Source organism: Sinocyclocheilus rhinocerous, unplaced genomic scaffold, assembly GCF_001515625.1.
Source record: "Sinocyclocheilus rhinocerous isolate Xijiao unplaced genomic scaffold, SAMN03320098_v1.1 scaffold288, whole genome shotgun sequence".
NCBI classification, from domain to species: domain Eukaryota; kingdom Metazoa; phylum Chordata; class Actinopteri; order Cypriniformes; family Cyprinidae; genus Sinocyclocheilus; species Sinocyclocheilus rhinocerous.
Window position 1 is genome coordinate 334,185 of NW_015635021.1, and position 17,605 is coordinate 351,789.

The 17,605-nt window shown below is 36.8% G+C and overlaps 1 protein-coding gene across 1 annotated transcript in view; it reads right to left on the reverse strand.

Annotated features, from left to right (window-relative positions):
* LOC107746038 (RING finger protein 44-like) overlaps positions 1-17,605 on the reverse strand; it is a 36,590-nt gene that overhangs the window by 11,142 nt on the left and 7,843 nt on the right. Inside the window, exon 3 of the mRNA XM_016560093.1 lies at positions 8,274-8,335. Coding sequence (XP_016415579.1) covers positions 8,274-8,335 — 62 coding nt within the window. The remainder of the gene's footprint in view (positions 1-8,273; positions 8,336-17,605) is intronic.

Consider the following 17,605-nt stretch of genomic DNA (forward strand, 5'->3'; position numbering starts at 1 on the left):
TTTTGAAAAATGAGAAGTGTTGCCTTGGCAACTAGATGAAATATTTTTTTTATACATTTTATTTCAGCTAATTAAGTTTTTTAAATAACTAAGGTTTTATGATGTTATAATAATCCTGCGAGTAATGCCCTTATTTATATTTACTAATATTACATCACGATTATAATTTAATATAATATTATTGTATTTTATTACATAATAGTATAGGTAGTCTATAGTAATTATAATAATTATTATATTTGATTATATTTTGATAATAGTTTTATAAAAAACTAATTATGAATTCATTTCCAAATAAGAATATTGCTGAATGTCCCTAATGGCAGGTTGTCGTCGAATTTGTCTTCAACCTACAGCTAAGTAAATGCACCCACACACGCGCAAATTACAAGGCGATCACACACTAAAGAAAAACAAAACGCACAAATGCACGTACAAGCACAGGATCACATGAGACATTCAGGACAAAGCCAAACGGCAACCGAGATGCATGGCGCAAACACATCTGTCCAAACCCAGTCAGACAGGTCCATTAGGATGAAACATTAACGTGGCCGTACATCCGTGTTTGGGGGGGGCTACAAAGAGCAAAATTTGAACATGCCTGTGGACTTAACATGTTAGGAGAAGATTACAGAAAACTTTCAACATACTCTGTGGTCTCACATTTTGATCGTATTCATTATAGCGAAGCATAAAACAGCCTTTAGTGCCACACAAGTATGTGAGAGCTTAAAAACTACAGCTCCAGTACCCGCCATCACATGCTCAACAAATACCAAGCTCTCTCTCCCTGGGGGCCACACTATCTAGAGGGAATAACCACTGCTATTGTGAGGGAGCTTGGCAAAGTGCTGAACACCCAGCCACTATATCCGTGCGATCTGAGAGCAGTCAGCACTGCTGTGGATAACTAGGGCTGGGACTCATAAGGGTTTTACGGATTCTGGTTCTGATACCAATTCAGCTGGAGCCTATTTGAGGAGCATTTCTGTAAAAGCTGATTAACTCAATGGCTGGTTAACTCATCTACGCCATATGACCGCAGAGTAGCTTATATCAACAAATACAGCATGGCTATACCTAGCTAACATACTAAACCAAGTCTTGCAATAAAATGACTGGCACAACGAATGCTCAAATTCGAATTGGTGAAGGTTTGCCTCGGGAATATTAATTAGGATCCGTGACAGGATACTTTAAGGCTAGAAGCATGACCTACATAATATTCATTGGCTAAGGCTTCATAGTAAGAGTTGAGCATTTATATCCAGAATTTCACAGAAATCTTCTGGAGGACAGATTTTGTGTTATATGTGACCCTGGAGCACAAAACCAGTCTTAAGTCGCTGGGGTATATTTTTAGCAATAGGCAAAAAAAATATTGTATGGGTCAAAATTATCGATTTTTCTTTTATGCCAAAAATCATTAGGATATTAAGTAAAGATCATGTTCCATGAAGATATTTTGTAAATTTCCTACCGTAAATATATCAAAACTTAATTTTTGATTAGTAATATGCATTGCTAAGAACTTCATTTGGACAACAAGCTCACGTGCAAGGCTGAAATAAAAGAGAGCTGGTATGGTAGAGGGATGCAAGAGCTATTTATTTCAGCCCGAGACTTCAACTTAAGTTTGGAGAGAAGGCTTTTATGAGGAAATATTAGGAGAGGTGAAATATGACGCTGTGTACTCGCTTTAAAGTGCAAGTATCTCCAGCTTTCTTCTTCCCAACATAAGGCCTTTCAGATTTCTATTCTTTTATATAGATATCCCTGAGAAAATGACTCTAGATATTTGCTCTAGATAGACCAACTCTCTTCTTTGTTTTGTGGTTTTATAGTAATGAAAGAAAGCCATTGTTCAAGGTTTGACAGGATACAATTAAAGTGCCATTATTTCAGAGGAACTTTCAGATGGGAACCGGGTGACAGAGGGAGACATGTGGTGTATTTTTCACATCAAAATCATTGGAGGCCTTGCAATAAATGCTTTAGTTTATCTGCTTACAATCCCACATGAATTCATTCACATTCAAGTTCTCACAGTCTCACAAACCCCCCTTTCTCTGTTTCTGAACAATCAGTGACCTTCTTGTCATCTATTACACTTACACAGGTGATCAAATGAAGCCACATGGCGCTGTTGCTTTGAAAGTTCTCACATTTGACTCCTCTCACAGCAGCTGCTTTACACTATTTTGGTTTGGCTTTGGCAGAGCCTGTGACTACAGTCACACACACACACACACACACACACACACACACAGACAGTATAAAATAGCGTAATGAAATCCTCTGAATTAATGATAATATGTGACCCTTGACCACAAAACCAGTCTTAAGTCGCTGGGGTATATTTTTAGCAATAGGCAAAAAAAATATTGTATGGGTCAAAATTATCGATTTTTCTTTTATGCCAAAAATCATTAGGATATTAAGTAAAGATCATGTTCCATGAAGATATTTTGTAAATTTCCTACCGTAAATATATCAAAACCTAATTTTTGATTAGTAATATGCATTGCTAAGAACTTCATTTGGACAACTTTAAAGGTGATTTTCTCAGTATTTTGATTTTTTTGCACCCTCAGATTCCAGATATTCAAATAGTTGTAACTTGGCCAAATATTGTCCTATCCTAACAAACCACACATCAATGGAAAGCTTATTTATTCATTTAGCATTCAGATGATTGAGAAATTGACCCTAATGACTGGTTTTGTAGTCCAGGGTCACATATGGACTAGAACCAGCCATCATGATGGCAACATTATGGCATCAATTTAGTATCACCATTTGTGAAGCTGCTGTTGAGCAAATAGTGCAAGTGAAAGAAAAAACAAATGGAGTCAAGAATGAATTTTTCACAATAGTATATGGGAAAATTTAGATCTCTCTGTAGTGGTTTCTTAAAATGCACAAAATATTTTGAAAAGCAGTGAAAGGTCCCTTCACAAGTTGGTACTTCTACTCACTCTTAAGGCACTGTTGTGTCTCTAGTGCTTTTACCCAAAGTGACTAACAGTACACTTAGATATCTGCCTTGCGGAAGGGCACAATGGTGGCTGTCCAGGGGTCGATCTTGTGTTTTAACCTTTTACCAGCTCCAGTCTTTAACCATTATGCTATAACCACCTGAATACAACGTTATTGGTCAAAGAATTGCTACAATACAAATTCAACTACTACTAAAAAAAAAGATTTCATACATTTACTTATAATGGTACACATACCTGAACCAGCAATTCCATTGTCTGCTAAATTCCATTTTTGAGTGTTAAAAATTGCCAATGTCCAATACAAATCCAAAATTTGTCTGACATTATGTGCTGCAAATGTATTAACACATACATGTTTGTAAATTACAACCCTAAATAAGGAATCTGGCTGTTTGTTTGTTTCACATCTGTCCTGTAACGTGCACTCTCACTGGTTCGCTATTACATCCTTGATACGTGGTTTGTTTGTGTGTGCACATGCATGGTACATTCATAGCTAAAACGTAAGGATACAAACTAATATGAAACAGTGCAACAACCAAACATCTCTGATATTTTCGAAATCCTAACCAGCCAGCTGTTAAACATCAGGATGAGGACCACAATGTAGCTTCACCTGCAAAGAAGCAGAAAACTCTGAATGGAAAATATTGAAAATCTCCAATCCACTAACATATGTTTCTTTGCACAGCAACATTAATGCACAAAATGAGCAGAACTCCATAATGGACTAGGCCATTATAATTAGGCTGGTTTCAGTAAGATGGATTGTCACTTTTAAAGCACAGTGTGCTTTAAAGGGGTTGACTTCATAGAAGCAACTTTTCTTTAACTACATGATGACACCATGCTAATTAAAAGCACCACCTTTGTTATTATTACTATCATCGCCACTGTGACCCTTCCCTACCCAATAACGGTACTAGTATCGAATTGCTGCGATCATAGACTGAACATTTATATGCTCTCATATAACTATGCATCTGGAGGGGAAATATTGAAGTACTGAGATGCACTACTTGCAAGGCTCTGACATCACGAGATGTCGCATTTTCCAACCTCCCGAAACAACAATCAGCAGGAGATTCCCCATCCTCACATGCCTAACCGAAGCGCTGCTTTGATGCGAGTATCCACAATGTGCTTCTGTTTCAGTGTAATACTTTAATATTTAATAGGCTGAGTCTATAGAGTCCTTGCGCTGGGTGACTGCTCTTCAAACGCTGGGACTTTATGAAAGTGCTCTGAATAAGCGGGTCCCCCTCATCTCCTCCTCGGTCTCATTATTTTCCAGCCTTTCATTTCTCCTCCCTCTTTTTCCTCCCTCTGACAGGCAAACCCATTTGAGGCCGCCTCTACATTCTACACCATAGAGAGCTTGTTTCTGCCTGTGCGGAGGCCTAGGAATGGACACACATACACACTCACTCTCACACACGTCTCAGTTTCAGCACTCTATATTCGGGACCTCCCAAGAGCCAACACGTCCCGTTCTGCTGTTCATACAGACGGCCAGCAGTGAGCACAAAGCTTTCAAAATGGCTTCATACACCCCAAATATGCTTTTAGTTCTGAACAGTCAGCACACACAGGATGAGACGCAGTTACCCATGGGCCCAAACACTCTTCTTTTCTGTGTGTGTGTGTGTGTGTGTGTGTGCGTGATGTGCCTCTCTCCCTCACACACACATTTGTCAAAAAACAGGAAATGTTAAGGGTTGTTGGCCTGGTTTCTTTTCTTCGCCACTAAGAGCAGCAAAAGCATTCAAGTTTTTTTTTTATATGGTTCAAAATCCTCTCAGAAATACAGACTAAATTCCCTTAGCTTGATTCGGTCATAATTCAGTCTCTCGCTCGCACCAACACAGCCCCACCGGTCTTTTTCCACTCCCTTCATTTCGACAGCCATCCATTTCTCTGCCACTGTTCCCCTCTCTCTCTCTCTGTGTCCCACAGCTGGAGGTGAAATCATTAGTGCCCCCACTCCCCCTTTCCATTCTTTCCTCTTCCTCTCTCTCTCCCACATCATCCCTTCTTCCTCTCCCGCCGCCCGCTTGCATTCCTCCCCCTCCCTCTTGCCCTCCCTCATAGGGCTGGGTCCACCCCCAGAGGCCGTTTGGACCAATCACGGAGCTGCACTCGGCTAGCCCTCCTCCTCCTTTTGACTGTAAACACAGTGGAGTAAAACTGGGCAGGAACTGCCTTTTGTTTTTTGTCTAGCCTCCCTCTCGCTCTTGATTTTAAAAGGCCAGCAATGACAGAACAGCACATTTCCCAAAGTGAACGTGTATGTTGATTACAGCTTCATGACACTCGATGAGTTTAAGATGAATAACCAGGATAAGGATAAGACAAATAACCAGCAACACTCTTGGTACAAAATAAGCCACATACAACAACCCCAAAAAGAATTTGGATATTAAAATATAATACAAGTAATCCATTTGTATGCAGATTTCTTCAAAGTAATTCTGTGCCATCAAAACTGTGTTTTTATTGTGTACAGCTTATAAAATTGTTCATAGAAAATTGTTCATAATACAATAGTCAACACATTAGGTAGTATTATGTAGTTTCTAATGCTCACAAGGCTGAATTTATAAGATCAAAAATACAGTAAAATCAGTAATATTGGGAAATATTTTTACAATTTCAAACACCCACTTACCATTTTAATATATATTTTAAAATGTAATTTATTCCTGTGATGCAAAGCTGAATTTTCAGCATCATTACACCATTCTTCAGTGTCACATGATCCTTCAGAAATCATTCTAATATGCTGATTTGCTGCTAAAAAATGTCTTAATGTTTAAAACAGTTATGCTGCTTAATATTTCTGAGTGAACAGTGATTATTTGGTAACGCTTTACAATAAGGTTCAATAGTTAACATTAGTTAACTACTTTAGTTAACATGAACAATACTTCTACAGCATGTATTAATCTTAGTTAATGTTAATTTCAACATTTACAAATGCATTATTAAAATCATAAGTTGTGTTGTTAACATTAGTTAATTCACTGTGACTAATTAACAAATTCAATGAACAACTGTATTTTCATTTTCAACTAACATGAACAAACAATAAACAATACATTTATTACAGTATTCATTCATCTATGTTAATGTTAGTTAATACATTAACTAACGGAACCTTATTGTAAAGTGTTACCGATTATTTTTTGATGAATAACAGGATTCTTTGAAGAATAGATTGTTCAAATAGTAGTTTTGATCAATTTAATGCATCCATGCTATAATTTGTAATAACTCTCAAGGTAGTGTATTGAACAGTAGAAATAAATGCAATTCAATAACTGGCCTTAACTTTATACTAAAAAGCGATTCCAACCAAACATTTAATTCATTTTTTATGAAGTACTATCGACTTAACTATAACTACACATTGTCACATGAACAGATTTAAACACAGTAAGCTAAAATAAGTATGTGTTTGAATCACTAAAAAGAACAGACTCATAAGAGACTAGATTGAGAATCAGACTATAATGTGTGCACCTTTCATTTGTCCCTGCACATTAGCCGGAGCAGAAGGAATTTTAACATTAAAAAGAAAAATTCACAAAACCACATATTGACAAACACAAAACTAGATTTTAAATTGACACAAATAACCAAGTCTTTCATTTGTACTCTAGAGCCTTGAGTAGCACTGCTAAATCCTCTGCAAAAGTCAATATGAGGAATGAAGAATTTGCCTGTTTGTAAGTCATTACATTAGTAACTGGCTATAAGAAGTCATGTCTTACCTTGTCAGTGGCGTCTGCACAGGCATGCTCTGAATGATAGTGGTATACTCCTCCCATTGCACCTAGAGACAGCACAAGAACAGTTAACCCAACAGCCAAGCGTATTGAAGCCTCTAAAATACTACAAACATGTGATACAGCATAATTATTTACAGCTTGTATGCCATGTTTGGCAGTCAACAGTTTCAACGGGTCCAAAAACAGACTCTTGATCCTGCAGCTTTACAGGATGTCGGCAGCATGTTGAGACATCTGGGCACTACTTTAAGCTTGCCTGGTGTGTTATTACGTTAATGCTCTAATGCTCACAAGGCTGAATTTATAAGATCAAAAATACAGTAAAATCAGTAATATTGGGAAATATTTTTACAATTTCAAACACCCACTTACCATTTTAATATATATTTTAAAATGTAATTTATTCCTGTGATGCAAAGCTGAATTTTCAGCATCATTACACCATTCTTCAGTGTCACATGATCCTTCAGAAATCATTCTAATATGCTGATTTGCTGCTAAAAAATGTCTTAATGTTTAAAACAGTTATGCTGCTTAATATTTCTGAGTGAACAGTGATTATTTGGTAACGCTTTACAATAAGGTTCAATAGTTAACATTAGTTAACTACTTTAGTTAACATGAACAATACTTCTACAGCATGTATTAATCTTAGTTAATGTTAATTTCAACATTTACAAATGCATTATTAAAATCATAAGTTGTGTTGTTAACATTAGTTAATTCACTGTGACTAATTAACAAATTCAATGAACAACTGTATTTTCATTTTCAACTAACATGAACAAACAATAAACAATACATTTATTACAGTATTCATTCATCTTTGTTAATGTTAGTTAATACATTAACTAACGGAACCTTATTGTAAAGTGTTACCGATTATTTTTTGATGAATAACAGGATTCTTTGAAGAATAGATTGTTCAAATAGTAGTTTTGATCAATTTAATGCATCCATGCTATAATTTGTAATAACTCTCAAGGTAGTGTATTGAACAGTAGAAATAAATGCAATTCAATAACTGGCCTTAACTTTATACTAAAAAGCGATTCCAACCAAACATTTAATTCATTTTTTATGAAGTACTATCGACTTAACTATAACTACACATTGTCACATGAACAGATTTAAACACAGTAAGCTAAAATAAGTATGTGTTTGAATCACTAAAAAGAACAGACTCATAAGAGACTAGATTGAGAATCAGACTATAATGTGTGCACCTTTCATTTGTCCCTGCACATTAGCCGGAGCAGAAGGAATTTTAACATTAAAAAGAAAAATTCACAAAACCACATATTGACAAACACAAAACTAGATTTTAAATTGACACAAATAACCAAGTCTTTCATTTGTACTCTAGAGCCTTGAGTAGCACTGCTAAATCCTCTGCAAAAGTCAATATGAGGAATGAAGAATTTGCCTGTTTGTAAGTCATTACATTAGTAACTGGCTATAAGAAGTCATGTCTTACCTTGTCAGTGGCGTCTGCACAGGCATGCTCTGAATGATAGTGGTATACTCCTCCCATTGCACCTAGAGACAGCACAAGAACAGTTAACCCAACAGCCAAGCGTATTGAAGCCTCTAAAATACTACAAACATGTGATACAGCATAATTATTTACAGCTTGTATGCCATGTTTGGCAGTCAACAGTTTCAACAGGTCCAAAAACAGACTCTTGATCCTGCAGCTTTACAGGATATCAGCAGCATGTTGAGACATCTGGGCACTACTTTAATCTTGCCTGGTGTGTTATTACGTTAATGCAATCACAATCACTACCATATAATCACCATCTCGCACCCCAAATGATCTCTATAAAGTGTCATTCTGAATTAAAAGCTAATGTAATATTGTAAATTACTGTTTCTAAAGGATAACCTGTATTTAATGGCAATCTTACTAATTACAGATAAATGTGTTCTAGATGTTTCTACAGTCTTTTTCATCCATTGATGATGACATGTTGCTGTTGTGATGGAAAGATACATAAGAGAGAGCGATGATAAATACATTAATCCTAGATTATAGTAAGGTGCTTTCATGACAACACATCCAAAGCCTTTTGTTTTCTTTGGGTCTTTGTTTTTGTATTGTTTTTTTGTGCCCGTCTGTGTTTATTTGCGTGTTTCCAGTGTCTCTGTGAACATTTCATCAGACAAGCACAGGATTACCCTTGAACACTCCCAAAAAAAAAAACTCTCCAAGGACGAGGATGCTTGTGCGTATGAGCGAGGAGTGTGTGAAGTGCCCACAAAAAAGCTTTTTATTTGAACTTGTGCGTCTATTTTTCTGTCACCATAAGTTCTTTTTAGTCTCTTTTCTCTCAATGACAGAGCGAGTGAGTGAAGCAAGGAGTGACTGACGACTCTGAGATAAGGGAGAGAGGGAGCGACAGAGAGATGAACCTGGGTATGAGGAGGATACTGACAGCGCACGAGCGAACACGAACCGTATCATGCACCAACAACTACCATGTAAACAACCGATTAATACGAAGTAAGATAGACTAGTTTATCATTTAATCTCTTGATAAATTAGTCGATCTCACTTCGGATTAACCGGTCATTGGTTGTGCATGATATTGTTTGAATATTTTTAGCAGTGGTGCTTTAAAGGGAATGAATTACCTACTGAAAAGTGTGCTGATACCGTTATGCACACTTTAGTGTGCTGCAAGTCTCAGTAACTGGCAGCATGCTAAAGGTTGTGTCTCTAAAAGCACTATGGAAATTATAGCTGTGTTTGCAAGACTCATCAGCTAAATAATACAATAAAACATTTAATAAAATAAAATTAATTGTAATTGTCATGTTACAGAATAAGTGAAAAAAAAGAAAAAAAGTCTGAAAAAGTATCATATGGATGTAAAATAAATAAATAAATCTAAAAATGTAGAAAAAAAGCACTAAGAAGAGTCCGACTCATTTAGCCTCAGTGTGTGGCCTGTGTGTGTGGCTGACTGTTACTAATTAAACCATCTTCAGTCTAAGTCTCATCAACTAGAGATGTCTTTACACTAAAGGTACATTTTCACACTGACAGCATCATGTTTCGGGTGACACAGACATTATAAAATATCTGACAGACTAACAAATTTCTAGCAAAGTAATGATGATTTTAGTTTCTCAATATTTAAAACCTTCTGTAATCATGCCAGCTGTTGCCATGGGCAACTAAATATCTGAAGGAAAAAAAAAGGCATGAAAATGTGTTTTATTTAAATTCAAAGCTTTAAAACATGCACCAATTACAGAGTTTGTAGCACAGCATCTCTTTGTTGGTCTCCCACATGAAACTTGAGGCCTGTATGAAAAATATTTCAAATCAAGCATTCAGGTCAGCATGAAACAGCCCGCACGAACCCATTTTACTTGTGAAGTGGAATAGAAGAGTTCAAGACTAGATTTATCCAAATTAATAACATTAATAACATTACTTGCATTGTGAAAAATGGGCATTACATTGCAGCATTGAAGGGTTAGTTCACCCAAAAATGAAAATTCTGTCATTAATTACTCATCCTCGTGTTGTTCGAAACCCGTAAGATCTTCGTTCATCTTCGGAACACAATTTAAGATATTTTTGATGAAATCTGAGGGCTCTCTGACCCTCCCATAGACAGCAAGGTAACTACCACGTTCAAGGTCCAGAAAAGTACGGCGCCGGCGCTGACCCAGATCCTGCGTGATGACGTCATGTGGAATAAAGTCGTTATTTTTGTTTTCTTTGTGCAAAAAAGTATTCTCGTAGCTTCGTAACTTTACAGTTGAACCACTGATGTCACACGGACTACTTTGTCGATCATCTTGGTACTTTTCTGGACCTTGTACGTGGTAGTTACCTTGCTGTCTATGGGAGGGTCAGAGAGCCCTCAGATTTCATCAAAAATATCTTAAATTGTGTTCCAAAGATGAACGAAGGTCTTACGGGATTGGAACAACACGAGGGTGAGTAATTAATGACAGAATTTTCATTTTTGGGTGAACTAACCCTTTAACTATTGGGAAAGTCTTAGAAACACTTAATTACTTACAACAATAGCTAAATAATTTTATATGATCATTCAAACAATATTTTTGCCAACACCTGCCCAGGTATTTTCCAACAAAAGATTGTCTATGAATCTGAGTTGCAATTAATATTTAATTTCCAGCTTTTGTGCTGGTTAGTGAAAATGTAAAGCCTTAATATAGCCTAATGGTTTTCTAAATAACACTGGACCGATAAGGACGGTGTCAGTCATAACCATTCATAACCTTCCTGCTGAAGTCTGACTGTGTGTTTGTGTGTAACGCGTCCCGTGGTTGTTCTGTTCTACTGTGGCACCATCATGACGCATTTTCAGTCCACAGTTACAGAACAAACTCATCGCTGACATGTTGTGAAGGATACAAGGCATACATAAAATGAACAATGCACACACTTTTTGCAATGATAACAGACGGGAACGCAAGAAGGGGGAAATAGGGAGAGAGGAAGAGAAAGAGGCCCACAGAGGGAAAGAGAATAAACCTTGAACAGAACTGCCAGCAAGACAGAGGGACGCTAGTCGGGACAGAGAGAGTCATTTATTCATTTTTAAAAGGACACCATTAAATTCAAGTCAATGGAGAGAGAAACACACCTCTGACTAATATGAAGTAAAGCAGCACTGTGCCGATAAAATCACAGGTCTCTCGGATGAATTTGCCACAAATTTATTCGTAATACATTATATTGATGCATCCTGATGCACTAAATCATAACATGCGTATCGCAATGTGCATCAAATCATGCGGTAGTTGGTGATACATATCCTTAAAGGAAATATTTCTTATTGGTAATTCAAATGCATTTAAATATAATTTTATTACATAATAATTATTTACATAAACCTAAAAATACACTACCGTTTAAAAGTTTGATAAGATTGGGTCTGTAAGATTTTAATGTTTTTTTAAATGTCATGTGATGGAAAAGCTGAATTTTCAGCATCATTACTCCAGTCTTCAGTGTCACATTCAGAAATTATTATAATATGCTGATTTACTGCTCAAGAAACATTTATTAAAGTTTAAAGCAGTTGTGCAGTTTAAGATTTGAGAAAACTAGTTTTTTTTTGTTTGTTTACGTGATTCTTTGATTAATGGAAAGTGAATGCATTTGATGAGTGCATCGATGCTGCATAAAAGTATTACTTTTTTTTTTTTGAATCACTAACACTTTTAATGATGAAACTGCACCAGTCACAACATTTAAGAAAACACAGTGATTGATTTTGTAATCACAATAAATTAATAAATAAAACTATGCTAAACAATAAAAATAAAGTCAAAAATAAATAAGAAATAAAAACTGTTGAAAAAATTGTTCTGATGGTACATTTTCCACTTAAGAGCTACGACAAACCTTTTCTTCAGTTTGATGATTTATACATCTTTCAATTTGAATCATGCACGTCTCTGTCATCAGCGAAGGTCAGATGATTAGGCTTGCAGTTCAACTTAATCAGCAGATGGTCATGGTTTACTTATTTGGCAAAGCCCATTTTTTCTTGAATATGGTGCACACAGAGCATTCATTCTGAACCTTGTTTCTCCACAAACCATCAAGGAGAGAGAAGAAGAGACCCTGGTGTCATTGTGGGGGAAGGGACAGACCAGAGGTGTCCAGAGCGAAGTTATGGGAAGGAAAGAGATCCAGGGAAAATGGAGAGAGAGAGAGAGAGAGAGAGAGAGAGAGGGAGAGAGACAGGGGACTGAGGCTTCCCCTCTCGGCTACTATTGATTTTTCTCTGAGATTCAGAGTGCATCAGCTTTATCTGTCCACTCCTGCTTCATCCTTCCCTCCTGCCTGAATCCATCTATCCATCGTTAGCTTCTACTGTCACACGATTCCAGGGTCCTCTCTCGCTCTCCCCTTACACACGGCAAAAACAGGCATAGCCTTCTCCACATTATGGGGGAAAAATATGGGGACAACAACTATAAAAAATCCTCTGCCAACTCAAATTAAGCACTGACATTAACCTACAGAAAACATTGACATTCAAGCTCACTCACAAGTTCCTCTGCTGTAGCACTTTGCATTAAGAATTTAAAAAGGAGGACAAACAGGCCGAGGAAAGTAATAGCAAAAGAGAAAAAGGATGACAGCACTAATGTGGCCTTTTTAATATCTGCTGTTTATAAATTACGAAAAGTAACTGTTACATTGCACTGGTGTAAATATAGTTAAAATAGCTTGTCATTTAACATTTTTAAAAGTATTACTAATTAGGTTAAAATGTATATGTTACGTTTTCATTTTTATTAATTTCCAAATAGTAATTTTATTGCTTCAACTTAAACGTAGTTTTTTCTGTTCCTGGAAAGTCACCATAGATATTTACCAGGGTTATCATTGACTAAAACTAAAACATTTTTGTTGTGAAATAAAGCTTAAATAAAATAATCAATATTAGATGAAAAACTTAAACTATCTATTAGACCATGACATGCAACCATGGCAATAAGACTTCACTGAATAATAAAAATAATAATGAGAAATGTATTGTTGTTGTTGTTGTTGAGAGGAAAGGATCAGTTGAAGAGCTACACGTTTATCTTAAAACCCAAAAGCAAGAAGAGGAAAAAAAAAAAAAAAGGAAGGAAGGAAGGTCAAAGAGTTGGCTTTGACTTTATTTACAGACAACTGACGCAGATACTGTGCAGCACAAGGACGTCTGATGTTACTTTGCTTTTGAAAAGAACTAAGCCTTGAAGAAACCTTCATCACAACCAAAGAGAGTAAATTGGGTGCACAAATTAAAATAATTAAACTGCAGTTAATGAGCATCTGCTTACTGACCATAAGAATAAGCTGCAGTTGAGGAAACATTAGTTGATCATTGGCCATCAAGTCCAGTTAAGCTAGGACAACACTGCGTCTGGGTCATGATTCAAAAAAAAAACCTTTGTTGCTACTGTACCTTTAAGTACAGCTATATGTAAATGAGTCAATTATGATTGGCTAACATGTGCATACAACTGTAATTCACATTCAGCTCGCTCTATAATGGTTATTAAATAAGTCTTGATGTTAATATGCTCATGGTTGCAACAATTGCAACTTAATGACCCATTTCTGCCGTTTGTGTTCATAAACCATCTGGGTGGACTAGAGAGGGAGCTTATGCGAAGTACATCAAACTTATTTTAAAAGAGCAAGGGAAATTCTGTTCTTATTCACAAATGATTTGATTAAAGGAATCGTTAACAGAATCATTATGTGAAGTTGAAAGCAAAATTACTGAATACCTTCTGATTCTCATCTCTAGCATAACTGATTATAGGTTTGCTGATTGTTCAGTTAACACGGGCCTGCCGGTCGATACTCGCGTCCAGATACAAAGTGGCGAGTACAGCCCTTAAAACGGAACTGTTGGAGAGGTTGCCTGGAGACAGACAAAAGCAGCCAAAACAAACAGACTCTTTTGTCATGAAAATGGAGTGTGAGAGTACGTTTTTCAAACACAGTAACACAATAAGAGTGTGTATGAGAACTTTACGGCCCTGACTGCCACATACATGGATGAGATCGAGTCAGTAATTCATCTTTCCCTACCCCACGGCTTCCCTCATAACCACCTCACGACGCATGTGATCAGGAAAATGTAACTCCATGTCCATCTGTGGCTCAATGCTTGAGACACTATTGATTGCATGAATGGACAGCAGTAGTATTCAAGCAAGAGACTGTGCTATATTATAAATATAGTCACTCCTAAAAGGCACTGTTGGCAGCAAAGTGACAGCTGTGAACATTTTTCATTTTTACAGTTGTGCCAGTTTTTGACTTTTGACAAACATCCTTTTAAGTATGCACTACCGTTCAAAAGCTTGGGGTCAGTGTTTTTTATTTATGCAAAGAAATTATTTGTATTCAGCAAGGACACATTAAATTGATCAAAAGTGACAGTAAAAAAATTCAATATCAAATAAATGCAGTTCTTTTGAACTTTAGATTCAAAGAATCCTGAAAAAACGTACGTCAGTTTCCACAAAATATTAAGCAGTTTTCAACATTAATAATAAGAAAGCAGCAAATCAGCATATTAGAATGATTTATGAAGGATCATGTGACACTTAAGTAACAGCTGCTTTGTCATCACCGGAATAAATGACATTTTAAAATAAAATAGAAAACATAGATAGATCATTTTCACAATATTAATAATTTTAAAGGGGTCATATGATGCTTTTTTAAAGAGCATTATTTTGTGTATTTGGTGTAACAGAATATGTTGACATGCTTTAATGTTCAAAAAACACATTATTTTTCAAATACTGTACATTATTGTAGGTCCTCTATGCCCCGCCTCTCTCAAACGCTTCGTTTTCTACAAAGTCCCTCCTTCCGACAAGCGCAGTCTGCTCTGATTGGCCAGCTGACCCAGTGCATTGTGATTGGCCGAACACCGCAAGCACTCGTCGGAAATTAACGCCCCTTACCATAATCACGAGCTTCATCTTTCAAAATAAAAGTAAAGACAGAGCCCGAAAGGGCATAAGAGACTTCTTTCAAACACATTTAAGGAAGAAAAAATACTGACCCTAAACTTTTGAATGGTACATGTAATGTAACTGTAACAGATCTAATCTTAACCAAATTGTCCAACATTGTGAAATATATTGTGAGCAAAAAGTAAAAATAAGAAGTTCAGGTCACAAAGTTCAATGAGGAGAACATTGTGACTGGATTATTTGCATTCATTGAAAAACACTGCATTGTTACTTTTTCTTGTAATATTACCAACAAAAGTGTTTATTACAGCTTATTGTTTTCAATTCAATGGGTGCCACATTAAAAAAAAAAAGTTAATGCACACAAATTGTTGAATGCATTTGCAAATTCAATTAGTGCCATATTTCTGCAAAAAGATACGGTCCCTTACATGTCAACCTTAGTAACAAACACGTATTCTGTGTCACAGCAGACACTAATGTATTTTCAAGCAGCTGGAATCCTGCACTGACCAATCAGCATTTAGGACCAGTTTTATAAAGTCTAGTTGAGTTTAGACGTCAAGAAAATAAGCGAATGCTCTCACACACTCCCTCACATACAAAACACTTGGCTTTTTGACAGCTGGCTGTCTGTACGGCACAAATCCAGCCAAATTCCAGCTGAATTCACACCCATATTTCATAGGAGTGATGAAACAAGCTTCTTACTGCTGTAGTGAGGACATGTGTGCATGTGTATAGATTCACACACAGCATCATATCAAGACTAATATCATAAATTACAGTCTAAAGAGGGTTTATAATATTCAATCAGGTGATTTATTCCAGCCACAAACCCATCCTCTCCCTTTCTCCACCTTCATCCTTTTCTCTTTCAACACACCTGGCACCTGTAAGCACTTCTGAGCATCTGTTCTGCTTTTTTTTTGGTCTGCTCTCACTTCTCTCTGAAGATGGTGCCAGGTCAGTGCAGTAGAGGAGAAAACCTCCAGCCTTCCTTTTAACACTCGTCCATGTTCCTCTGTTCCTGGGCTGAAAGGAAGCGGCCGTGCATTCTGAAAGGTTTATTGAGAGCTAGGGACGAGGGTTTGTTCTAATGCTCAAACTGCACTACTGGTTTAAATAATGATCAGGAGTGTAGTCCAATTAAAACAGCTTACTGACACTACAAAGCCCAGCGCTCATCTCCCGTGCTGCACCTTGCCTGCTGAACAGCCCGTGGCGCGTATGTGTGCGCGCATGAGACGCAGACCTACTCAAGGTGAAAACTGAAGAGTCCTTCAGGGACACCGGCTTGATTTTGAGCACGCAGCAACAGTTGCCTTCATGTTAAGTGGAGCTCCGCAACGTACTGATGTGGGCCCAAGTGTCTCATAGAGCTGAGTGTGCTAAAATAGACGCTGTTGTTCTACTACAGATTGGACCGCCAGACTAAACCCGGGAATGGACTCACAAAACAACCCACGCTAGCTCTGGGGACCAGCTGGGCCCTCATAATACAAACTTGCCCATCCTTAAACGAGAGTCATGAAGCTGGATAAACAAGGCTCGACCATTTCAATTTCACCATTTCAACAATACAAACATCAATAGTACAAATGAACCACAGCCACTATAGAATTGCAAATAAAATAAATGACTAAAATACAAATAAATAATTTGATTCAGAAGCTGGTGTATTTTCACCTTAGTTTGGCGTATTCAAGCTTACATGAACTAATGGCACTCTAATAGAAAATCGGAAGAACTTGGTGGTAGGCATGGGCCGGTATGAGATTCTGACGGTATGATAACCTTAGATAAAAATATCACGGTATCACGGTATCATGGTATTGCGATTACAGCTCTAAAATATGTTCTTTTTAAATGTCTGGGTAAAAAAAAACAACTTTTTTTCCCCACTGAACACAATACATTTTAAAAAAAACTTTTTTTCCACTGAACACATTTTATTTTTAAGAAACATATAGAACATTTTGGAACAGTAAACAAGTTAGGCTAAATAATAAGAATAAATAATTAAATTCTTCTTAATTAAATGCAGTCACTTAAGTGAGCCTAAACCTGCAGCTCAACAATAATCAGAACATAAATAAATTTTCTGTAAAAAAAAATCCCTATAAATAAAAAAAATCCAGTCACTTAAAGGCAGAGTAAGTGATTTCTGGTAGCCAATGTTGATATTTGAAATCACCAAAACAAACACGCCCCTACCCCAAAAGGGTCTTGCCCCTATTTTGATAGCTCCGCCCCACATATACGTACGCAACCCAGGCAATGATTAGTTCTGTGAAACAAAGCAAAACCAATATT